Source organism: Scomber scombrus, chromosome 13, assembly GCF_963691925.1.
Source record: "Scomber scombrus chromosome 13, fScoSco1.1, whole genome shotgun sequence".
In the NCBI taxonomy this organism is placed as follows: Eukaryota; Metazoa; Chordata; class Actinopteri; order Scombriformes; family Scombridae; genus Scomber; species Scomber scombrus.
In genome coordinates, this window is record NC_084982.1 from 11,653,881 (window position 1) to 11,679,194 (window position 25,314).

The following is a 25,314-nucleotide window of genomic DNA, read 5'->3' on the forward strand; positions in this document are numbered from 1 at the left end:
GTGGGGAAGGTGTAAAGGGAGAAAAGGGCTACCCGGGTCCTCCTGGTCTGGACATGCCAGGGCCTCAGGGAGAGAAGGGAGGCCCTGGGTTCCCAGGAACTCCAGGTTCTAAAGGACTGTCAGGGCCACCAGGCTTACCTGGCAGGGACGGACTGATTGGATACCAAGGTGAGACTGCAAAATCACAACAACATTTGCAAGGAAAAACATTTAATCTAACAACTTTCTTTAATAAATGTGGGATTTTGTGGGTCTTTTCTCACTATTTATATTATAAATATTGTTTGAATTTATGAAGTACATTTAATAAATAAAACCTGCTTTGCCCTTAAGTTATTATCACTGAAACTCAACACTTCCTATACATGTTCCACATAAAAAGTTTTTCAGGGGATGGATTTTTCCCTTTGAGCTGCTGGAAGGCTTTTATTGTGAAATATCTGTGCAGGAGTGTTTAGTTTCATTGACAGTTTAACGCCAAACGGAAATACTGCAAAACAGACGTGTTTGGAAGTGAATAAGAATAGTATGCCTGTTAAAAAGCAGCAGAGTGGTGACTATGACATGACTTGTATGATCATTTGGTGGAAATGTACATTATCCTGAATTAATCATAAAACATAAGCCTGTTTTTTAAAAATGGCTTCATCCTTCCTGCAGTTGAGGTACTATTTGAAAATTGACTGTATTTCACTTTGTTCTTTTTCTTTTCAAAACATATATCACTTTTACCACTAAGTGGCAGTAAGATATTCAACTCAAAATTCAATTTGAAATAAGGGAGGAGGAGGACTGACTTTTAAGAATTTTCCTCCAATGGTACAACTACTTGATAGGCTGCAATTCACTCTTCTAGCTTTTTAATCTCTTTATCAATAAAAGAAGCTCATCATGAGTTTTTGTGTTTGTTTGCCAGGTTCTAAAGGTGAGATGGGTGTCATGGGGACACCTGGAGTACCAGGATTTCCCGGACCCCCTGGTACACCTGGATCTCCTGGTCTTAGAGGTGAGGAAGACCAAATAGTTAAAATAATTAAAAAAGTTAGGGTACTTTTCTTACAGTGCAAACAAAACCTATTTATTAGCAGAAATTACAATTTCCCTTTTCAACCATCTTTCTCAGGTGACGCTGGTCTTCCTGGATCAAGAGGGTTTATTGGAGAGTCTGGATCTAAAGGAGAAAGGGGTGACACAGGTCTTCAGGGACCTCCTGGGAACATGACTGAAGTTGACATGGAGCACATGAAGGGGGAAAAGGGAGACCTCGGAGACCATGGTATGAAATAATAGGCTGGTCTTTGACTCAAAGAAACACTTGATTACCTTCATAATCACATAGCATCACACAATGCATGATTTTACATATTGATTTATAGTTAAAGAAATTCCTCAGTGCCCATATGTGTTCTCTTTTTCAATTTCACTTGTCTATCAGGCGATCCTGGGGTCACTGGAGAAAAGGGCTACCGAGGACAACCTGGAGATCCTGGAATGCCCGGCAAAGATGGAGAGTCTGGGTCACCTGGACAACCAGGTGACCTGCCTGCCTGACTGATCTAAAATGTGTTAAATATTTTTTTATAGGGATAGCTAAATCATGTAGACTTCATGTGGTTACAATTTCAGTTTACTCATGTAACGTAACTCCTTCCTTTGTAATTCTACGCACTTGCCTTGTGCCCAGTGAAAATGGGGGGGAAATAAATATTATTACTCTAATTGTTATTTCTCATTGATGTGTCTCAGGTGAGAAAGGAGACCCGGGTTTTCCTGGAAGGCCTGGCAGTATAGGACAACCTGGACAGAAGGGAAGTGTAGGAGAGATGGGAATACCAGGTGAGTCGCAGTGTCCCTGATTAAAAAAAAGTGAGGGAATAACTAAAGTTTACAGACATGCAATTTGTGTATTTGTGTAAACACTGTATTAATTCAACTCTCGACAAATATCTGCATAATGTTTGATTATCTGTGTGTTTGTGCAGGTCCGGTTGGTCCAAAGGGTACTAAAGGTGATTTTGGTACACCAGGACATCCTGGCTTCAGAGGCACGGATGGACAGAAAGGAGACACGGGAATACCTGGTGAGGCAGGTATCGGTCTCCCGGGACATCCAGGAGAAAAGGTAATCCACTAGCGATAACAACGGTTATATTTTACAACATTTTACTAGTTAAGTGAATCAACTGTAGGGAATGACCTCTATAAGTCATCTTCTGAGCATTAAAAATTGGCAGCTGGAGCACTTGCAAGGCATAGATGGCCAAGAAACACCTGGTTAAATTAACACTACAAAAAATAAAACTGCTTTGAAAAAAACTGGCTCTTTTATTAAAAATGGTACATGATAACGTTTGGAAAGAAGTCAAATATGATAATGAAATATGATTTCCAAGGATTTTGCAGTAAGAAAGTTAAAATGTACCTGCATAATGCTGTAGGTTTGTATCTTTAATAATTTATATTGTTAAATAAACAAACAAATAAATAAAAAATAAAAAATGTAACTGTGAGTTTGAAACCACAGATAGCCACTATAAATATCTAATGTAAGAAAATATTGGTAGACTGTATGGAAAATGTTAAGATTTAAAGAACATAAATGTCTGCCCTTGATACAAGGGAGATGGATGCCATTTCCGGCTATGAAAGTCACTGCTTGATCACTGTCTATTCAGTGTTGTCACATTTGTTGCAGAATGAAAGAAGTATCTATAAATGTATGACCAGCAGGTTATCAGAGATATACTGTACTCCCTTTGTGCTTCCTTCAACCTATTCTATCCATTTATGCCTGTTTGTACTTATCATCTCTCCATTCCTCTGCTCTCATAGGGTCAGATAGGCCAACCGGGATTCCCAGGAACACTAGGAGACAAGGGTCAGAAAGGTCATATGGGTATGCCTGGCAAGCCAGGAGGGCAAGGAACTAAGGGAGAACAAGGAAGCATTGGCTATCCAGGTCAGATTCCTGTCTGTGTTATCACATTCATCCTATTTGTCGACAACACTGAGCACTACGTATATATGGGTATTATAGGTGTTGTTATTCCATGTGTGTTCTTACTGTGGTGTGTGTGCATGTGTTTTGTACAGGTCAGTCAGGTATACCAGGTGAGAAGGGTACCCCAGGGCTGCCTGGGTCTCCAGGAGAACCTGGTCTAGATGGTCAGGCTGGTAAGTAACAGGCTACTTTGATACATTAGTCAGACCAATCTCTACAATGAATTGCTGTACAACATTTCAGTTTTGATACACCAATTATCAGCTATAATCCTGTGGGAAGGTTTGATATAACAGTTTAGTCTGTAAAAATTCTAAACTAATCAGTGGCATGGTGACTCAATTATGCACCTTGCTATCTCTCCCAAACATTGGTAACCTTTTTAATTTAGCTATGGTGAGTATGAAATAAAGCATCACTCTACGGCTGATTGGCACTTTCTTGGGCATCAATTTTATTCATTTCTGTGGGTAAATTACGAGAAAATCTCCAAATCAATGACAGCTCAGCAAATCATGTACTTATCCCAGACAGATACAAAAAGACTCATAACTGAAATGACACCTGTCCCATACAAATGCCTATTTAGTCATGCTGGACAACAATGAAATAAGTGAAAGCTGTTCATACTGTAATGCATACCAACTGTGTAAACGTCTTCTCTCCCAGGTGAAAGTGGCTTGCAGGGACCTCCTGGTCCTACTGGAGAGAAGGGAGAGGCTGGAGTGGATGGCATCCCTGGATCCTCTGGAGAGAGAGGAGACCCAGGTTAGTGCTAAAATTGACCTCTGTTGATGCAAGGTGCAAACTTAGTGTCAATCAAGAGTTCAGGTAACAGTGTAACAGTAATTCAACCCCTGAAACCATTTAAATTATTTGTTTGAAAATATTTTATATTGTGAACAAATTCAGATGAATGGGAGACCAATTCAATTTAATGGAATCAGTTCGATGTGGATATCACAGTAAACAGTATCAGACATATTTTAAGATGATAATATTATTTTTGTTTATACTGCATTATTAAAATTAAAACCTGAAGAGTACGGTTTAGAACCTGCTCTATGTGTAAAATGCCTTGAGATAACTTTGTTGTGATTTGGCGCTATACAAATAAAGATTGATTGATTGATTGATTGATTGATTATTATTTTGCTGGTCAAATTCCTGTAGTAAACCTTGCCACTCCACAACTGTAGAAATGTTTTAGGATTATAATGATCCTCTTAATTGTCCTTCTCTGCAGGTTTACCTGGCCGAGGTTCCCCTGGGTCACCTGGAGTGCTCGGTGACAAAGGTGTGACCTACCTCCCATTGCTGATTTATATAATCCCTTAATACCTGGTGACAAACAGACTTTCATCATGTGGACTTGTCTTTCACTCTCCAGGTGACAAAGGTATCCCCGGTTTCCCTGGTACTCCAGGTCAGCCAGGTATCCCTGGTATCAAAGGCGACAAGGGACATGAAGGACTTCCGGGCCTCCAGGGTGAGCCAGGAGACAGGGGGTTCCCCGGTGCCTCTCTAGAGGGCCCTAAAGGAGAACGGGGAGAAACAGGACAACCTGGAGAAGCAGGTATGCCACATACATGATAAGCCAGCAATGCCTGACATGTACAAGGACGTGTTGCCACAGATGGAGAAGTTCTCTTAAATGAAAAGTGTTTTCAATAGAAATACTGCATACATTTTTAGTCAAAAAATCATCTTCATCTTGTCTTTATCAAACAGGATCCACAGGAGCGACTGGAGCCTCCGGTCTGCCAGGCAGAGACGGCTTAAAGGGAGACAAAGGAGATCAGGGTCTCGCTGGTTTCCAGGGAGAGTCAGGACATAAGGGTGACCCTGGAACTCCTGGACTTCCTGTATGTCACAGAGCTGTTTTCAATGGCTAACTTTCACAGTTTACTGTAGCTACAGGTCATACAATAGTTAATGTGCATGAAAGAGAAACACCGAAGAAGAAATTCTTACTCTTCTTGTTCTAACTGTAAATTGAGCATGAGCAAGCTTTTAGAGAATCACTAGTTAATGGGCTTTAAATTCAAGCTTGTTTAGCCCTTTAATTTGTGTGTGTGTTACAGGGACAAGCTGGCCTTCCAGGTATTGATGGACAAAAGGGAGAGAGGGGACTGCAGGGTGTTCCTGGCTTCCCAGGTAAAGTACATACAGTGTGAAATAACTGTGTATAATATACAGTGTGTCTGTGAGTGTGTGGGTGCATTCATGTGATTTGTTCCCCGACTCCTTCAGTCCGCATGTCTAAGTGTCCTAGAACAAGATACTGAATCCCAATTTGCTCCTGATAGATGTGCCAGCACCCTGTGTAGTAGCTTGCTTCCTTCAGTGTGTGAATGATTGAGTGAGCAGCAGAAACATTGTAAAGCACTTTGGATGAAAGTGCTATTAAACCAGTTATTTACCATGTGTGACAGACAGCATGTGTTTATGCAAATGTGAGAGAAAACACTGTTAACTGGCATAAAAACTTATTGTCAATACTATATTTAGGTACAAAGGGTTATCTTGGAGACAAAGGATTCAAAGGAGAACTTGGAGACAGAGGATTCCCAGGAGAAAAGGGTAAAAAGGAGATCAATTATTTCCCATACTAGAATCATTAGATACTGTATATAACCATGATATCAATATATTATACATGTATATAATTCAGTCAGTGCTTACGCTTGTCTGATAATCTTATCACTTAATGATCACAAACTCTGCTCTTTATTTCAGGTGTTGACGGCCCCCCTGGTCCCCCTGGCCCCCACACCTTCATCAAAGGAGACATTGGGTTCCCAGGCGTTCAAGGCTTACCAGGACCCCAGGGCCCATCTGGATTCCCTGGACAGAAGGGACTGCAAGGTGATGTTTTGCTTTAAAATGTGCCCCATCATTAAACAGTTTCCTCCTGCACACATCCATTTTAATAACTGTTACATAATTTATTTCATTTATCTTTTTCAGGTTTGACAGGTCTTCAAGGGCCAAAAGGTGAAGATGGATTCCCTGGACATCATGGTCAGTCTGGAGGTAAAGGAGAGCAGGGCCTGCCTGGGCCACAAGGTGAGAGCTTCACAGGAACAGACGTGAGTAAGATATGTCCCCACTTGTACTGTTGCTTTCATAAATAATTAATAACTCCATGCCTCTAGGCCCCAGAGGACACACTGGCCCCCCTGGACCTGATGGTGTTCCAGGTCAAGTGGGACAGCCTGGCCCCTCCTCCATGGAACACGGTTTCCTGGTCACCCGTCACAGCCAATCAGTGGATATTCCACCTTGTCCTGACGGGACCTCACGCATATATGATGGCTACTCCCTGCTCTATGTTCAAGGCAACGAACGCTCTCATGGACAGGATCTTGGTGAGAAACACATAATTTGAAGAAAGACTGAAAGAAAGAAATGCGACTGAGAAAAAGAGAAGGGGTGTGAAAAGGTGAAAATTTGCAGGATGATTGACAAGTCTTATGGCTCTGTGTTGTAGGTACGGCAGGGAGCTGTCTGAGGAAGTTCAGCCCCATGCCCTTCTTGTTCTGTAACATCAACAACGTGTGCAACTTTGCCTCCCGTAATGATTACTCCTACTGGCTCACCTCCCCTGAGCCTATGCCCATGAGCATGGCACCAATCACTGGTGAAAGCATCAAACCCTTCATCAGCAGGTATGTCAGAATTTCAATACAATACATGCTGTTCTGTTGCAGGTGTTTATGACACTCACATACTGTATCCTTCACATATGTATGTGCATACAGATGTGCTGTGTGTGAGGCCCCAGCCATGGTGATTGCAGTTCACAGTCAGACCATCATGATCCCACCATGTCCTCACGGCTGGGACTCTCTGTGGATTGGCTACTCCTTTGTCATGGTAAGACAAGCAGGGTCGGGTCTCAATGCAAGTTAACATAGACTGCTCTGTAGAGAATAGATTTTGATCTTCATTACACCAGACAGGTATCAGCCAGCCCCCATGTTGTGATGATCCACTGAAATATTGGGAGACATTTCTTGCATTTAGACTTTTTTTTGTCCAGAAGAAGATCTAGTAGAATTCCTAAGGTTTTATTTCCATAGACATTATCAAGGTTCAAGGCTTAATGTTCAGTTTATTCATCCATAAAAACATTACAGAGCTCAAATCCTGACCAGCCATTAAAAACATAGAAATATAATAACAATGCAACTACACATGACCCTTTTCATAGATGTACAAAACACTATCAAACAGTCATGACAATCATACATTTCCCATCATAGCCTCTGGATTAAGATATCAGTTAGCATTACACTGACTTTGGTTTAGCTGTAGGATAGACTGATATATAAAATAATTATTCAGCCTGTTGCATTTAAATTATTTTTTAAATTATTGATTTCATTATTATCATCTATTATCTCTATTAATTGCCTATTAGAGTGCAGAATTTGGTACTCTCTGTTTAAAAAGAAGTCAGAAGAGATACTGTTAGCAAGTCTAAGCATGCTCTATTTGTGAACTACTTGAAAGGAGTGTGCCACAGGTTGGCCAATAATCTTGGCACTGTCAGATTTGATTATAGAGTCAAGTTTAACAGACTGGCTGCTGAGCCAGGCTATGATTATATAGCCAGGCTATAAAAAAAAACTAGTACAAACTAGCTCCACCTCTAGTTAAATGCTGCTACACATTGATGCTTCAGTATTCATAATTGAATTATGATATATATAATAATTTATAAGTCAGAGGGATGAAACGAGTACTTTTACTTGAATTCTTTAAGTACACTTTGCTGCACTTTTACTCATAATGAGTATTTTTACATCACTATATTGGTACTTTTACTGAAGTAGCATCTGAATACTTCTTCCACCACTGTATAATATACTGACAAGCATCTACAAGTTTACATACATACATGAAGACCTGCATGCACCTTTTAACCCACTGTGATAATACACATGTAAACGCTCACATATACATACATCTATAGATTTATAGTGTCTATTAAAGAAAACCCATATAGTAACCCTTTTTGCACATGCATATTTTAGACTTAATTTGGATATGTACGTGTGTGTGTTTGTGTAGCACACCAGTGCCGGTGCTGAGGGCTCGGGGCAGGCTCTGGCCTCTCCTGGTTCCTGCCTGGAGGAGTTCCGCAGTGCTCCATTCATCGAGTGTCACGGTCGTGGAACCTGCAACTACTACGCCAACTCTTACAGCTTCTGGCTCGCAACAATTGAAGACAGCGAGATGTTTACGTAAGACAGGCAGACTCCAACTCAGATGTTGTATTTCTTGATTCTCCCTGTTTTCTCACCACATCTATGTAATAATCTGTGGCAATAATCTTTCCTCTCTACTTATCTCCAGGAAACCTGTCCCCACAACACTAAAAGCAGGAAATCTCCGAACACACATAAGCCGCTGTCAGGTGTGCATGAAGAGGACTTAAACCCCAACCTCTGAGTCCTCCTTCCTGACCTGCGCTGATGTCCGCGACTTGGCTTTACTTCCCGTTTTCAAAGGATGGTGCTAATTCCCTGTATGTGTGAGAAGAGAGGGACTGAAGCGTGGGTTGCAGAACAAGCCGGAGATCGAACTTTACAAACCACAACACAGAGATCAAGCAGCCTTTTGCTCCATGCAAAACACTTAACTCACATGATCACAACATGTCTCTAAGGAATGGCGCCCAGTTTACCACTGCACTGAGTACAGCCCCCTTAACTGGTAAACTAGTGTTCATTTTGAAAGGGTTGTTTGTGTAAGACAGGTGCTATTGAATCTTACCTATCTGCCTTATTCAATTATTTTATTTCCCTTCCCTACCAGTTTCACATCATTCAAAGATATAGCTACATATTAGTATTATAGATTTTCACTTTTAAACTTGTTTAGACATACTAATGTAAAGGATGGGAGTTACCACTGGTTACACACACTTTAAATCACTACAACGTCGCCAACACCAAAATATAACAACCACACTGTTGTAAATATAATGCATTCCTCTCTAACATAGTTCAACATACTCTCCTCAGGTTATTATTGACATTGTGTGTTATTAAGTCCATTTTTATTTATAAGAGTTATGAGAATATGTTGGACTTGAGCGTATCTGAGATTCCATAAATCTACAAACAGTGTTTCGACTTCTGACAATCAGCGCCTTATTAACATGCAAAACAGCACTGAAACATTAATGGCAGGTGTGTGTTTGTGTGAATGTACATAAATGAATGGATTTGAGCTGTTTGGACGTGGTGTGTACGTGTGTGTGTGTGTGTGTGTGATGGTCGCATACATAATGCTGCCCAACCCTGTTGTGAACATAATCCCATACAAATGCACAAAAAGAAACAGACCAAAAAAAAAATTACCTTTTCTATACGCTTATTCAGACAGAGCATTGTGTATAACAACTGTGTGTTAAAGGATCACGTCAAGTGAACCAAATGTTTCTAATCTTTGATCCCAAAGAAATGCACATGTATATATACTTACACATAACATGTGCTTGCTCTTCTGCTCATGTACTTGATTGTTCCCATTAGTGGATTTTTGTAGAGGTTCATCATGCCATTGTTGTACATCCCAAGTCACACACAGGCAGATGAGGAAGGCTGTTTTTATAAGTCTGTGCAAATTGAGATGCTTTAAGAGGTCTGAACAATAGGTCTTTGTTATGTTTATTCCTCAATACACAGTATTTAATGAACTTCAGTTGTGTCAATACAGGAAACCCCAAATATAGTTCCTGTTCCCTTTGTTGAGCTATTAACAGATGTTTTCTGAAAGAACAGTTTTCTATAGCAATTACTTGACACCAACCGTAACCTGTTTGTTTGTTGTTGTTGTTTTGTTTTTTTCGCTACTGTTAGTATGTTGTGCTTGATCTTGATAAAGCGCCCCATGAAGTACATCAAGTAGCAGTATTCACACAAACTTGAGTAGTGTTTGGATAATGTTGACTGATTAACAAACAGAACAGACATTTCATATTTTCCAGATCCCATACTGTATAATTCCTGCAATAAAGTGATTTGTAGAATATTACTATTAATTTATCATAAGTGTTATTTTTCCTTTTATCTGTTTCTGTAAATGTGTTATGAAGATGTATATGCAGTACTCCATACAGGCCACATGGGGGCAGCATCAGGACAATTTGAACATAAATTGTTGATGATTCATGTTGTAAAAGCTCTTCAGCAGGGTGATTCACAAGTTCACATAGGGTTTTTTGTTTTTACTGCCATTGGCAATTATTCCATCAGAAGCTGACCTCAAATGTATCTGGAACCCTTATTTAAGTGCATCCTCTGCACCAACTCTTCCACAGTGCGATGCAGCCACTACCTCAGCACTTCTGCTGGGATGGTGGCCAACAAACCCGTTCACCCCATGAAAACACACACAGATCAATACGCTCCGCAGAGAACCAGATAACCCCTCCTTTTATCTCAGCTCTCGTCTTTCATCTATTACCGGAATCCTATCCCTTGTTTCCTCTCTTGTCACCAGACAGACGAACACAGAGGCCTTGACCCCTCGCTATCTTCATAAACAAGTCTAACAAGGCTTTGGCCTCTGACCGCCTGGTGGGAGTCAGAGTGAAGGGTCATGCCACACTTAAGGCCAAATGGTCAAATGACAAGTACAACTAAGCATGATAGCCTAATGACCACAATCAAGATCATTTGCTACATGGCTGAGGTGTCTACATTTTCAGGCAAGCAGGTTTTATAAAGTGTGACCTGTGACATATATTGTACTGAACTTTAAAAGGCCCAATCTATATTGTAAATTGCAAATGACAGGTATGTTAAATATATACTGGGATTAATAATAACTGAGATTTACAGTTAGTTTGTTTATAAGTTTCAATTAAATAGTAACACTATAGTTATAGTTCCAGTATGTTTTGTCTTATGAGTACTTGTTTTCTGTTACCTTTCTAATACTTAAGAGGAAAATGCTTCAGTCAAACAGAATAGATAAAGCAATAAGTTAATGGAATATACAGAATAGTTACTTGGTAATGAGTGTGAAAATTCATCTATAACTTCATATTAATACAATGTATTTGCATGTCATAATACATTTAAAGATGGTTACTACTGATGGTGTATTCATCCACACAAATGTATTTGAATGGTGAAAAAGCAGGTCACATTTAATTCTTACAATGAAAACTAAAATAAATGCCATTCAAACTGTAGTATTTAATAATTTAAAAAAAGATCAGTAACAATGCTCTTATTTTAATAACAACACAAACTGATCATCACTGAAAAGTTGGCTGAATATATCTGGCATCATACCAAAAGTGACCAAACTATTCTGGTGTAATTTGTCATGTTTATCATTGCCATCTATTTATAATCACCTGAGGACAGGATGAACTATGTAGAAGTTGGAAAATGACGAGAGAGTCAGGAAAGGAGAAACTCAGCACCACCCTGCTGTGGCTGAACCATCCAAAACCAAAGTTAAAAGTAGTGTGGTTGGGTTTTTTGTTGATGGTTGTTTTTGCTTTCCTCAAGCAGCCATAACTGCATTGGAAAGAGTTTGAACAGCAAAAAGAAAGCATATTTTGTCTTTTTTCCCCAAGTGCTCTTTTTCACGGGAAATACTGAATTTTACATCCTGGCTTTAACACAAGAAAGAATTAGTAGATCACTGGAATTCACCGGCAAACCAGCAACATCACTGCTACGCCGTAAGGGTCAGCACTCAGCCTTGCTCAGAGGCTTTAGAGCTCAAAACTGTAACCTCTTTAAGCGTTTTAATCCTCTTGGTTGTTTGCTAACACGGCTAACTTAAATCCCGACTTAAGAGCTACGATTACCCTCGAAGCACAAGGTTTTACGCTGGTAAAACATTATTGCAATCCATGATGTTGCTTATGGGGAAATAAAGCTGATTGACAGCAAATTGATTATAAATTTAATACATACCATTACTGTTTGTGATGACTGTTTTCCGCTCATAACATCTTGCAATGAGCAGTTTCACTTGAGGACTGGCTTTCACCTGTGCTGAAATTTGAAGAGTACACTGATTTATGTCAAGCTAATAATGTAACTTAATATTGTGTTTTTCAGAATGTGTTTATGATACAGTGCAGGAATGCATCAGGAGGTTAGTATGACTCCGACCTTTCTCTTAAGTGGATCAAGCACGGAGGCCACAACCTCCACCACATGCCCTTGACCTGAGCCATGCCAAATGAAGATTAGCTTGTAACATAGCCAGCAATACAAAACCGAACAGAGGGGATACAGGCAAAACAGCCATAAATATATGCACACACAACCATAAGAGAGGGAGATATTGCATAACAGCATTTACATAACATTTATGTAGGTATACAATTTGGATTTTAGTTTTGTTTAATTGGGTATTGTGTATTTTTTCATTGCAGGTGCTGTAAATGACCTTAGATTGCCTGGAACCCAGCAACAATCTTATGAAACGCAGGCATTGGAATTTCCAAAATCAGTTTCAAAATCCTGGTTATATTTGGAATTTGTTTAGGGTCCTGCACACCCATAGCTGTTTACTTTTACTGATAACACCGCTAAGCAGGCAGACATATGCTGGGAAAGATGTGATGTTGCAGAAATCTGTTACCAGTAAGAATGATAATGGTGCAAGTTGGTCTATGATAACAAGGGCAACAAACTCATCACACAGTCAGATTCGTGGAGGCATGGTCAGACCAGATTAGCTAGCCAGCTAACAAGAGCACTTCAAGTTGTAAGTTACACAGCTTCTTATCAAACACTATATTGTCATTACTATCATTGTCCTATCTCTTTCGTTATTTCATCATGCAGTTATAAACAAGCATATAAATAATTAATATTTTGAATTACAGGTCAATCTCACTCCTTCTCTCAAACTGGCTGGATGTTGGAGGACCTGGCACTTTTGTATATCAATCAGATTGAGGTCAATTCATGAATGTAGGCATATTTCAAATATCTTAGTTTATATAGTAAATCAAGGCATATATTAAACATATTTGACTAGGTGCTCAGACCAGTTGATAGTATGCATTATAGAAAAAGAAAAAGAGAGGTCTCTATTTGACAAACTTGCAATGTTTTACTTCTTTGCTTATCTGGAACATGCATGTTTTCAGCTGTAAAAGTAACATGGATAACTTTGGCAAAAACAGCTGATGCAAGTATGACCTAGAATGTTTCTGTAATTAAACAACAAAAATAAAGACATACCAGGACAAAACAGATCAACCTTTATTATAACAAACTCATGCAGCTGCCAACCAGGTACACTGCAAATACTCATCAAACTTTATCGTAACACAACCAGTATTCTAAGGGTGCACAAAGGCAGCAAAGTGGGGTCCAGGGACCTCCAGGGGTCCTTGAGGGAGTTCTGAGGGTCAAAAATGGGAATGGTTTATTTTCACTTTAATTCCCTTTATAAGTAACACAATGACAGAATGTATGACTATTTTGGTCATGGGTTTCATAAACTTTCTGTAACAAAACCTCTTAAAGCAAAAAAATCTCATCAGATGGGGGATAATGGGACAAAATCTATAAAATCAAATGGGGGTCCTTGACTTGAAAAAGTTTTAGAACCACTTCCTTAAACACGCCACAAACACTGTAGCTAAACTTACTATATTGAAATTGACAAACAAACAAGGTACTATAATCAGCACTAATACAAACAAAATAGTAATTTCAAAATACATAACTTTCCTGGGGTGTGGGACCCTCCCCAGGGCTGGTCTGGCCCTTGTCCAAATCAGCACTGGTATTCCTCCACGTGGAAGAAGAGAGCCTCTTACCCGCATTGAGAAGCGGCTGTCACACTCCTAATTCCCTGCATTAACTAATCTAGCCTTAGCCCCACTGAAGGACCTCATCCTACTACAATCCAGCTACCTATCTTCACCGGCCTTGACCAACATGCATACATCACCGGCCCCCAACAATGTGTGCACTGCTAAACTGCAGCACAAAGCGCCGCTTCCCAGACAGGAGTGCCCATGCTCAACTCTCTCCCTTTCAACACTTCCTAGTCTGTCCCCCCAGTCCTCATCAGGCGCAGGTGCAGCCACTTATTCTAATAAATGTGCACAGCAGCTCCTCACCCTGACCACAATCACTCTGTTATTAAACATTTAACCTATACATACAGGTTTTGCACCATATATGATGGTGTAGACATGCCCTATGTTTCCTCAGATACTGACTTTAAAAAACTTAGATGCATTGCATTGTTTTTTCAAAAGCACACATTAGTATTGTTGTGCTGTAAACTGTGTCAAAGATCAATCAAGAAGGAGGTAAAAGTAAAGAGTCGTAAACTCTCACCTGCATATTACTTTGAGTGTGATGCACATTCACACGTCCAAAAAAGCACAAAAAATATTTACATCCCTTGAATTTAATCATATAAATCAATCACCAGTGCCCGAATAGCCTTTCCTTCCATTCAAATGTCCAGCTCAGGATGTCACATTAAATACCAAGGGGTTACATGTAGAACACGCAGTGTATTAAACACATAAATAAAACACCATTAGGAACACACTGCTCTCTCTGTCGAAGGCTATAATTGTAATAGCTTGAGCACTTCCCAGAATACGTCCTCCCCGAACTTGAAATTGAAAATCACGGCCTTGGTTTCAGAGTTCACTATTCTGTGTTTTATATCTCTCTTTGGTCGATGCTAGATCAGACTAGGAACTGTGTGATGTCACTCTCACTGTAACTTTTTTTCTCCTGTTTTACCTGTTTTATTCTATTTTAGCTTAATTTTATTTCTAAAATAACACTTTTAATTGTATTTAAATGTTTTGGTTTTTTTTATATTCCCATGTGTTGCTTTTATATTATATTCTGTCTTGATGCATTTTATGTTTTATGTAAAGCACTTTGAATTGCCTTGTTGTTGAAATGTGCTTTACAAATAAACTTGCCATGAAAAGGCCGATATTGACAGATGTACCGGATCACACAGTGTTGTGAGATCAGCAGAGTGTGCTGCACAGCATTTGTTTCTCAGCATGATTATTCGGATGTGGCGGCTGTTGGCCACTCTGGGTTGGCATGGCTCCCTCATGTTGATGGGTAAGGTGTCTACATAGGCTGGTGTTTGCATACTTGGAACATAGGAGGGGGACTTTGTTCTTGTGTGTGTGTGTTAGAGGTCTATCACAAGACTAATGCTAAACAGTGAAATGTTAAGTTACAAACAATTTTTTAAAGAGAATTAGAGAATATGACTGTATCATGATTTTGCTTTAATTTCTTATGCGAGCAGATGACATAATTCCATCTGTGTAGTTTGGCTCTCATGTGAGATCTGATCACGATCTCAGCATGATCGGAAATCTGATGTGCTCAGATGAAGCCAAACATGGCGCTTCCTCATACTCCTCCGCCACCTCTTCTTCCTCTGCTGAAATTTCAACTCAATACACAGCGTCCACTCAGAAATATGGAAATAGCGTGGTAGTGTATGAATGAGAGGAGAGCAGAACGCCTCCACAGAAGAGCGGAGGAGTAAAAAGGAAGAGTGGACGTCACAGTAACAGAGAGTGCGTGGGCATGAGAGGAAGAGTGGGAGTGAGTTTGTGGGAGGCTTTCCAGTATAACTCTCAATCTGTCTTTTCTCTTTATTCGTCTCAATTCTCTTTTTCTTTTTCTTTTTCTTTCTCTAACATTTCATGTTACTCTCGCTACCCTCTCTTTCATCTATAGGTAAATAATATTTTTTGTGAATCTATCTATCTATCAACAGCACTTGTTTTATACATGAAATGGTACTTTGCAATTAACCCCCCAACAATCAGTAAATACATTCTCATACATGGCTTCTCTTTTTGCCATGACTTGTCATCTGTTGATGAGACTTCAACAGGGAAGAAGATCCCACTAAAAATGATTTATCTCTAACATAAAGAAATAATAAAAAGAGAATCTCACAGCAAAGAACTGCACTTGATTGAATAGTCCGAATGTTTCTTAAGTGAGCTACTGGAGTACAGTGATATATATATATATATCTCAAAATATGAGATGCAGCAGAAAAACATGGAGCATTTAGGACATCTTTGGTGGTAAAATGACTGGCAGTCAGCACAGGAGGGTCTTTGTGACCCTTCTGGACCAGAAATCAAACAGCTAATTAATATGTGGAGGAAACACAGTAGGATTTGTTGTGTGGCTGTCTGGTGTTTCATGAGCTCATTCATCTGCATGGAGTATCAGTTCTTTGACAAGGGTCTTTCAGGGGCACCACAGTCTGGATTCATGTATCTTTCTCTTTTAAATGCACCTAATATTTCCAGTGTAAACCAGAGAGGAAAAAAGGTACATACTGTGCAGCTCAGTCTTCACACCAATGAGGAATATTGATTAGGTGCTGTTCTTTCTGAGTGTGAGAAGATGATTGTGGGTGTTGTGTGAACATTAGCAGTGAAGGGTGCGAAGACTCATAGTTAAAATTACATTTTCAGTTGAACACAACTTCTTGTAATTAGCTAGACATGTCAATAAAGAACACGATTAGTTGTAGATGATCTGCATGATAATGTGAGCACAGAAGACTGGAACATCTCATCCATGACTGAACAGTATTCCTGTCATGATGAACCGAACTGATGGAAACACTTTCCTCACCTTTTATGGTTTTGTCACATCATAATGCAAATGACCAACTAATGATTATTAAACTATATCTTGAGAAGAAATGCACAATTGATTATGCATGACACTGCCATTTATCATCATGTCACTTACTTGTGTAAAGGGTTGGAAGGGGGAGAGGTCTTGGCTCACTGCGCAATATAAATTGGCTGTGTTTAAAAGACTACACCATAACTTACATTCTAATTTACACAACAGACAAATTTATATCAGCATATCATCCTTAGTAAATAACCTTTTACCGTGTTTCATGCTAAATTACCTCAGTTAATATTACGAGCCGTGTGGGGGAAACCTCTGACTTGGCGGCTTCATTTACATGCTGAGTGAAGTCATCACCAGCCGTAAGTACCATTAACAATTGTGCTCCCTCTAAAAGAAGTCCAATTACAGCAGATGAAAGGGTGATGAATGCTGAGGCTGACCAGCTACATCTACTAAAGCGAGGCATCCTCACCAACTAAGTGGACGGTGAAGAAAAAACAACAATAAATGTGGGTTAAATCACAACATTTTTTGGTCACTTATATACATTGTACACTGCATCACAGGTTGCCCTTAACTTCTGAGTGTAGCAATGCATACGTATACATGAGTGCCCCTGGATATCTGATGACATTGTCTGCAATGTTGTTTACTCTTTTAGAAGGCTGAATTGTTGATTTTCTTAGCAGCTGCTGAATTATTGAACAAAGCTATCATCACACCAGCAGACCAAGTATTTACAGTACTATTAGGGTTGTTGTGGTGTTAATGGGTCCTTCCATTAGCCTTTGTGAAGGCCAGAGTAACACCTGCATCAACAAAACAAAAACAAACGTACATGCTCACACACGCTCGTAGACACGCTGTCACACAGTTGTTGTGGAGGGGGGGGGCCTCATGGGAGTTAGCTGTTTTTAACAGTGGTCTGAGCACATCAGAAAATGTGCTTACACCATGGCGACATATGCTGGCTCAACAGTATTACGGGGCATGGCTGTCCTTCAATGTCTCAGGAGGCTCCAGATTAAACACGCAATCACATACACGAGGCCGATGGCGACTGGCGACAGCGTGTGTGAAGGATGTAACAGAGAGCTAAAGACTTTGCGTTTCTTGGCTACCTTCTGTTTGTGTGTGCATACTGTACATGTTTCCGACCTTTTATATCTGTGTATCATGAGTGTTTTCCATCGTCATGGGCAATGAGGGGAAAGCTATAAAGAGGACGTGATCCCCTCATGGGAGATAAGGGATGCCTTTGACCTTTCACTGCGCTCTGGAAACTTCCATATTTACAGTCTCCACCACCGACTCCTCTATCAGCACACAAACAGTTACGTAAGCTAACATAGTGGTAACAACTTGGTTTGCCAGTATTTGATTTGTTGGCTGACCCAGTCACTCTTATCATTTACTCTCATACATGCACACACTCATACACACCCCAGCTCCTAAGAAAGACACAATTTGTACTCCTGCAGCAAGTTTGTATGGGTTTTTTTCTCCCTTCATTTTTCAACTTGCATAATAAACACACCACTTTTTTTTAAAAACTGAAATTCACTAAAAAGCTGCTTCAAAAGCATCCTTAATGAATTAATGAATAAGATACAGCAATAAAGAGAAGGATACTTCTTGTAATGGAGGGTAGAGCTTGTTAGCCCAACTATTATAAAACAGTATTATGACTAAAAATAACATAACCCTGTTTGGAGGCTTACTATAAAAGTACCTCATACAGCAAATAGGTTTTATGCTTTATTGGTTATACTTTCAAAAGTATGTTTCACCTTTACAAGATGTGAGCATAAGTACTAACCATAAGGGGGGACCTATGAGGTGTTATGAGGCAGGACCTTCCAAATAAGAAATGTGGGGTGTTGCCTTTCACATTCCAGAAACATGCGTCTCTACGTCAGAGTGAACGTTAGCTTACTGGAAACACTGACTGCGTACACCAGCCAAATTGTGCTAACAAGGCAGGTATCACAGTCAAGTAACATTAAACTTACTGAAATACTGCAACAATGGTCTGGCTCAGTACTAGTCCTGGAGCCAGAGAACATCAGCAAACTATCTAACACAGCTGTCAATCAGCACCCACACAGCAGACATCAAAGTTACCATAAGTCTTCATATTAAGTATTCATATTAACGGAGCAATCATTTCCAAAATGACCTCCCACGCACGTATAAGAGGGCCAGAATTTAGCAGAAAAGACCATAATGACTAGTAAAAATGAAGCTGATGCTCTTTCAATGGGAGACAGAATCTGGTGGCCTTTGGTGGCACATTGACTTCAACATAAAGCCGTGGTAGTTGCCACTTGGGAGTAATGTAATGAGTTCAGGAAACATAAAACCTGATGCGCCAGATGTTTTTTTTTGTTGTTGGTTTTTTTTACAGAACTGTTTTACCTTTCGAGGATGCTGGATTTGTGAAACTGATTGGTCCAAACGTAAACAAGCACATAACTTGAAGCCTGTCAAGATTGATTCTCGCATGATTTGGTAATATTTTGAAACTTAGGCTGTTTTTGAGCAAACAGTTTGGCTGGGGCTGCCGCCCCATACCAAATACACTTAGCAAATAAACTTAGCAAACATTTAACTAATGACTCATGATGTACTGAAGAATTTCTGTCTCCTCCTCCTGGTCGATGTTTGCTAATTTCTGTCCATCAGTCTGTCTCTGGTCTTCTCTGTTTCTGTTGCTGGGCACAGTATCTGTCACCAGTTTTATTTTATTTTCTGCATTATCCATTGTGGAGAAATTAAGAGGTCTAGCACATCTTCATCATCTTCTCCTAATGATGTATGATCCTTTAACCTTAATTAAAGGATCCAATTATGTTATGAAGCAGCACTCTGTATTGTTGTTGCTAATGCATGTGGGAGCGTGTCTATGTCCCCACAGCCCTGTGTTCCCCCAGTTTAATAATAAAATAAAGAATTTCACGTGTCTTTCAAGCATTTTCATAGATGAAAAACAACACATTATGTGCATTAGAGAATTGCCACACCTGATTTTGATGGGAGGAACATTTCTTTGAAATGGGGGAACATAGGGCTGTGGAAACATAGGGCTGACCCTGTGCAGGGAATGCCTGTTGATGAGCTGTGAGTCTTTCGTGAGTGAAAGTTTCAAAATGATATGAATTGATGCTGACAGGCCCATGCTGTGTCTAGTCTGTATTTATTAAAAGTTGACAGTGTGTAACTAAAGAAAAGGCATTGCTTCTGATAAAGACGAGTGTAACCGTAGAAGGTGATGGTAAAGCCTTCTATTTCAGTACCGTCACACATGAAAGCTCTGATCGTCAACCACCCAATTTCTTGCATATCATAGCTCCTACCACACACTATCACTGTCAAGGCCCATCTCATGAGGCCTCAACCTGCAACACCACCATTTCTCAGATCCCAAAGGCCTCAGAATGCAAATGTATATATAACGACTCTCCCCATGTATATCCTTTCAATATATAATTTATTCTTTACACAAGGGTAACCATGCATCAGGAAAATGTCTCTTCTCTATACCATGCTTTTACTATATCCACAGTTTTTGATTGTTCTCAGTTAGAATTTAATGCAATATATGTTATGTCTTAGCCTTCGCGAATTAATGCAGATTGAACTCACTTTAATATTTTTTACATGCATGCACTATAAACTGTTTGTGTAAATATACATTCCATCACAAACATATATATGAATGTAAACAACCATATGCCTATACATGCACAGTAACATATTGTTTGCGCCTATGAAATATTCATTAACCTGTCTTTACTCTTATCAACTCCGAACCCTACAGAAGAGACAATGGAATGAATGAAATGTTGGTATGTAAATGTATGTAAATGACGTCCCACTCGATGGCGACAGACGTTTTCAGTATTGCAGTAGCTATTGGGGGTAAACCTCAATGCTATGACCCACAGGCTCCCTGCCCCCATGAATCAAACCTTCAGTCGGGGTTTCATTATTCAGTGCGTTCCTCTCTTAATTCACCAGTAAAATCATTAGAAACCTAGAATTTGGCTTAATGTATGTACGATTAGGCTTTGTCTCAATTAATTATAGTCCTCTAAATTAAACCAGGGAGTCATTATTGAGTAAATGATCAAGATCTTTATGCTTCTCTACAGCCTCTTTCTATTTGCTGGACTGCGGGATGTATAATATGTTTTAAAATTGTATGGTACAAATTGTCCAGTCATCTTATACACATTTTTTATTTGGACTGGGAATACACTGGTGTCTTGGTACAGTTGTTTTGGTCTTTTCATTGGGATTGGGAAAATTTTGAATATCACCAGACTCATACTTTAATGCCAATGTTGCAGTGTCTGTAGCTAGAACCATTCCGATGTTGGTGGCTTGAACTAAAGCAAAGCAAAGTAATTGCATTTATCTAATTTTACCTTTTTAATTCTGGCCTTATTTGCAGATTTTATGGAATGAAAGATGAACAGATTTCCATCCAAACAGTTTTTGCTACGGCTGATGATGGCTCAGTGTGTGAAGATGCTTTGTACCCATATTGTTGATTCAGGATGCAGACAATCATAGTCTGTCCCACTGGATGGGTCCAGTGCCTGAAGAGAACGTTTCCTGTATTCTCTGGCAGTTACTACAACTCCTCACATCCTCCCACCCCTGTGGTTATCAAACTACTCCACCACTCCAACCCACACAGTCAGCTTCTGACTGATATATGTGCAAGCAGACAGAGTATTTTACCCTGTCACAATACCACAGTATAATACACATGTGATTTCCTGTTATCTCCACCGGCTGCCATCTTAAACATGTTAAAAGAATGAATCTTACAGACGCTATGTGAAGGTAACATACAAGAACAGCTTGATTCTCAGTGTGGGGAGTCAAAGCAAAAGTCCTGTAAAAGAGGAGGATGGACACAGATCATTCTGAATTGTTAAATATTTAAGAGCTGCAGGCCTTGCAATGGAAGCAGGGAGGGGAGAGCAGATGATGGGGGAGGGTGATTGAAAGTGAGAAAGATGAAGAAGGAGAGGGTAGAACGATATAAAACTCCATCTTCCTAAGTTCAGTGTAGACTTCATTACATATTCATGTGATGGTACAGCCATTACATGTGTGTGCAAAACCAGACCAGCTAGTGATCATATATATTACCTATCACTTCCACTTTAATTGCACACGACCAAGACAAGGTTGGCTCATATAAATATTCCTGATAATACATAAAAGCAAATGTTCTCGTTTTTCAAATGATTTGCTTGAACCCACTCTCTTGAGTGTTGAATGAATGTATTTATATATGTGAGTATGTCTGGGATATTATGACTGATTCTTTCATTAGCAGAGCCCGTGAGCATGCATGGACATGTATATGTGTGTATGTGACTGTGTGCATGCTTATGTATGTCCCACTGTCTCCATATGGACTTCTATTACAACCCTGATCAACGTCCAATTTATTAGATATCATGCCTCTGCTCGTAGCATGTTATACCTCAAATAAATGGGATTATGGTTGTGTTGTGTGTGTATGTACAGGGAATTCAATAAATTATTTATGTTCTTTCAAGTTTATGTACCTTGACTAATACAAATTTAAAACCATTACAAAACATGAAGGATTCATTTAAAATAAAAACCACCAGCGAACAGCCCTCTACCTTAATTCACAATGAAGCACACAGTGCTGACGAATGAGACAGTAAATCATACAGTACCAGTCAAAAGTTTGGACACACGTTCTTGTTCAAAGGAATGGGAGGGTGTGTCCAAACTTTTGACTGGTACTGCAGATTAAACTGAAAGAGAAGTAATATAGCTAAATATTACATTTTGATCACTTTTTAATTTACATTTAAATTGCAATGATGGATAAGAAATTGTGTGTGTGAGTAATTCAACTGCACCTTTCCTCAAGTTGTGTAAAATGTGACAAGCTGCTGATGTGGTGTTTTTGTCAGATGAACACAAGAGTGATACCATCATTCTAAACAACATTTAATGTGTGGTCACAATACATTTTTACAGATCCACTAATCACAGCAAGGCCATTAAAATTAACTGATTTTGATCTGAGATTTAAACTGGGAACATTGAATTACGTGATGTGAGTCTTTAACCAATATGGGTCATGTGAATGCCACATGTGTTTTTTTTTCTGTGAGATAAAATACAAGCTACTACACACACCATATACAGTGGAATTACACTATGATATCAAATTTAATTAAAGTTATTTATCAGATCAGCTAAAAACCTACTAATGACATAATCTGAACATAAATAAGATCAGATGAATACAACCACATTTCATTATCATCGTGATAAACGAGAGTTTTTGTCAGAGGACATGAACATGTTTGAGGCACAGAGCTCATATAATTGTACTTCTTGTCAGGATGATTTTCTTCTCGTTGGGGAAAGCCCTCTTAGACCTGAGGGAATGCCATCTTCTCATTTGTGCCAAAGAGTCATCAACATCTAATTTAAACTCTTGATTGGCTAATTACACTGCATGCATAATTTAACTTTGTGACCTCTCTCTTCATTAAATTTACCACACACACATACATGCACACACACACCTGCAGGATTTGACTGCATTCTAACACCATCTTTTCACTTATGGATACAGTCGGACCATTAAAGGAATAACGTACACATGTTGCTTGTTTACAGACTATAGTAAATTTCCCTTAAAACTTGCATTACCCTCAGTTGCAATGCTCATAGAGTTTCACCATAAATTACTTATGAACCCTTATCACAGGTAATCTGGTAGCAGTATGTATTTGTAGGTGCAACCCAAGTTTCAGGTTCTTTTCTCTCCCTCAATCCATATGCCTTCTTTCTCTTTCACTTAAATGTACACCTTTCTATCTCCAGTAGACTTTTGTTCTCCAAAGCCAAGCAATAATTGACCCATGTGCAGGTCCAGCGAGGCGGCCTGTTTCACAAATGTGATTTGTAAGTACTGCTTGTAAGCAGATCACAAAGTTCTACACTCCTCATGTACGCTCATGTATAGTTTGAAAGTGTGTTGTTTCTTTTGAGTAGTTTAACATATCTAAATTAACACAATTAGAAATTATATAATGTCAAAAGCTCCAACTTGCATTTTGCAAATGAGGTGAAACGGGCCCCAGGACTGCAAATGGTTGACACACTTTAATCTATTCTGACAGTTGGGGTTTGACCTACATCACTATGTGTCATGTGTCATGTGAATGTAGTATAAAGATCAATTTTAGGAACATCTGCTACAGGACATCTGTTATAGTGGTGCTGCTTGCATTGGTGAAGCAGGTCCTACAGGGAAAAATTCTACTTTGTTCCCATGTGAGACCTGCAAACAGTTTTGGATGGACTGTTTAGATAACATTTAGATTGAATTGGACATCCATTTAATGAAAACTAATTCTTTTGGCTCTCATGTCCACTAAGAGGTCTGCAGATTGTAGGAGCTTTACAGCATGCTCTTATGCAAAACCTTGACCATCAAACATGACCACAGACTTAGTGGCACCTATTTCTGGCTGGGACCAATATCAATAAAACCATGAGAGACCGGATAGTGTTACACATTTTGCAGAGTTGACTGTTTTAGATCTGTAATGTTTTGTAGTCATTTTCATGATTAAACACAGGCTGGAAGGGTCCTGAGGTGAGGACTACTGAGAGGAACAATACACTTTGTTTATGCAGTTCTCTATTTCTATTGTGTGTTCAATCTTATTTATTCATTTCTCCATTATTCATTCAACCTCTGATGAGAGGTAATTGTGATATCAAGACAAAAAAGAGTGAAGCATCTTGTACTGAGGTAATAAGCATTGACTTTTAACATCATGTGATCCTAACAGCTGAGGTCATCCCTACCCAGTTTTGTGTTTATCTAACCAGGTTGCCATTATGTCTTTTTTCAGCCAAACTGTCACAATTTTGTGTGGTCAGAAATGTGATATTTGTAATTTGTAACTGTCACACAAAGCATCTTCTCAAGGATGTAATCGACGTTGGACAGTGTGATAGCCTTGTTCCTCATTTAACAATGCTTTTGTGTTAATCTGTGTCTGTCAATTTAAGGATACTGGCATATCGCTGAAAGTAGTGGAAAGATGCGATGTTCTAATGCATGCTTACATCTGGATCCTAATTTCTGCAGTTAATCCTTAGATAGATAGATAGATAGATAGATAGATAGATAGATAGATAGATAGATAGATAGATAGATAGATAGATAGATAGATAGATAGATAGATAGATAGATAGATAGATAGATAGATCTTTATTGTCATTGTCACCAGTACAACAAAATTTAAAAGTGCTCGCCAGTCAATGCATCATCATTCATAAAATAAATTAAATAAAACAAAACAAGAAAATAAAAGTTAAATAAATACTGTATATAAAAACATATACATTTGGTCATTGCACAGCTCTATTGCACAGTCAGTTGTAAACAGTATTAATTTGCAGCATTGAGTGTAGTGATAGCTGTAGGATAAAAACTGTGTTTAAATCTGTTTGTCCTTGTTTTGACTGATCTGAATCGTCTGCCTGATGGCAACAGTTCAAACAGAGAGTGTCCAGGGTGAGAAGAGTCCTTTATAATGTTCTGCGCTT

General features: G+C 39.2%; 1 protein-coding gene across 1 annotated transcript in view; it reads left to right on the forward strand.

Annotated features, from left to right (window-relative positions):
- The window catches only part of col4a1 (collagen, type IV, alpha 1), a 40,859-nt gene extending 30,808 nt beyond the window's left edge, over window positions 1–10,051 (forward strand). The window contains exons 32-52 of the mRNA XM_062432092.1: window positions 1–168; window positions 917–1,006; window positions 1,124–1,276; window positions 1,436–1,534; window positions 1,747–1,836; window positions 1,983–2,122; window positions 2,833–2,959; window positions 3,094–3,174; window positions 3,671–3,769; window positions 4,248–4,298; window positions 4,392–4,577; window positions 4,733–4,866; window positions 5,086–5,158; window positions 5,513–5,584; window positions 5,741–5,869; window positions 5,972–6,070; window positions 6,160–6,372; window positions 6,495–6,672; window positions 6,766–6,880; window positions 8,081–8,253; window positions 8,366–10,051. Coding sequence (XP_062288076.1) covers window positions 1–168; window positions 917–1,006; window positions 1,124–1,276; window positions 1,436–1,534; window positions 1,747–1,836; window positions 1,983–2,122; window positions 2,833–2,959; window positions 3,094–3,174; window positions 3,671–3,769; window positions 4,248–4,298; window positions 4,392–4,577; window positions 4,733–4,866; window positions 5,086–5,158; window positions 5,513–5,584; window positions 5,741–5,869; window positions 5,972–6,070; window positions 6,160–6,372; window positions 6,495–6,672; window positions 6,766–6,880; window positions 8,081–8,253; window positions 8,366–8,447 — 2,552 coding nt within the window. The 3' untranslated portion in view covers window positions 8,448–10,051. The remainder of the gene's footprint in view (window positions 169–916; window positions 1,007–1,123; window positions 1,277–1,435; window positions 1,535–1,746; window positions 1,837–1,982; window positions 2,123–2,832; window positions 2,960–3,093; window positions 3,175–3,670; window positions 3,770–4,247; window positions 4,299–4,391; window positions 4,578–4,732; window positions 4,867–5,085; window positions 5,159–5,512; window positions 5,585–5,740; window positions 5,870–5,971; window positions 6,071–6,159; window positions 6,373–6,494; window positions 6,673–6,765; window positions 6,881–8,080; window positions 8,254–8,365) is intronic.
- The last annotated feature ends 15,263 nt before the right edge of the window (window positions 10,052–25,314 follow it).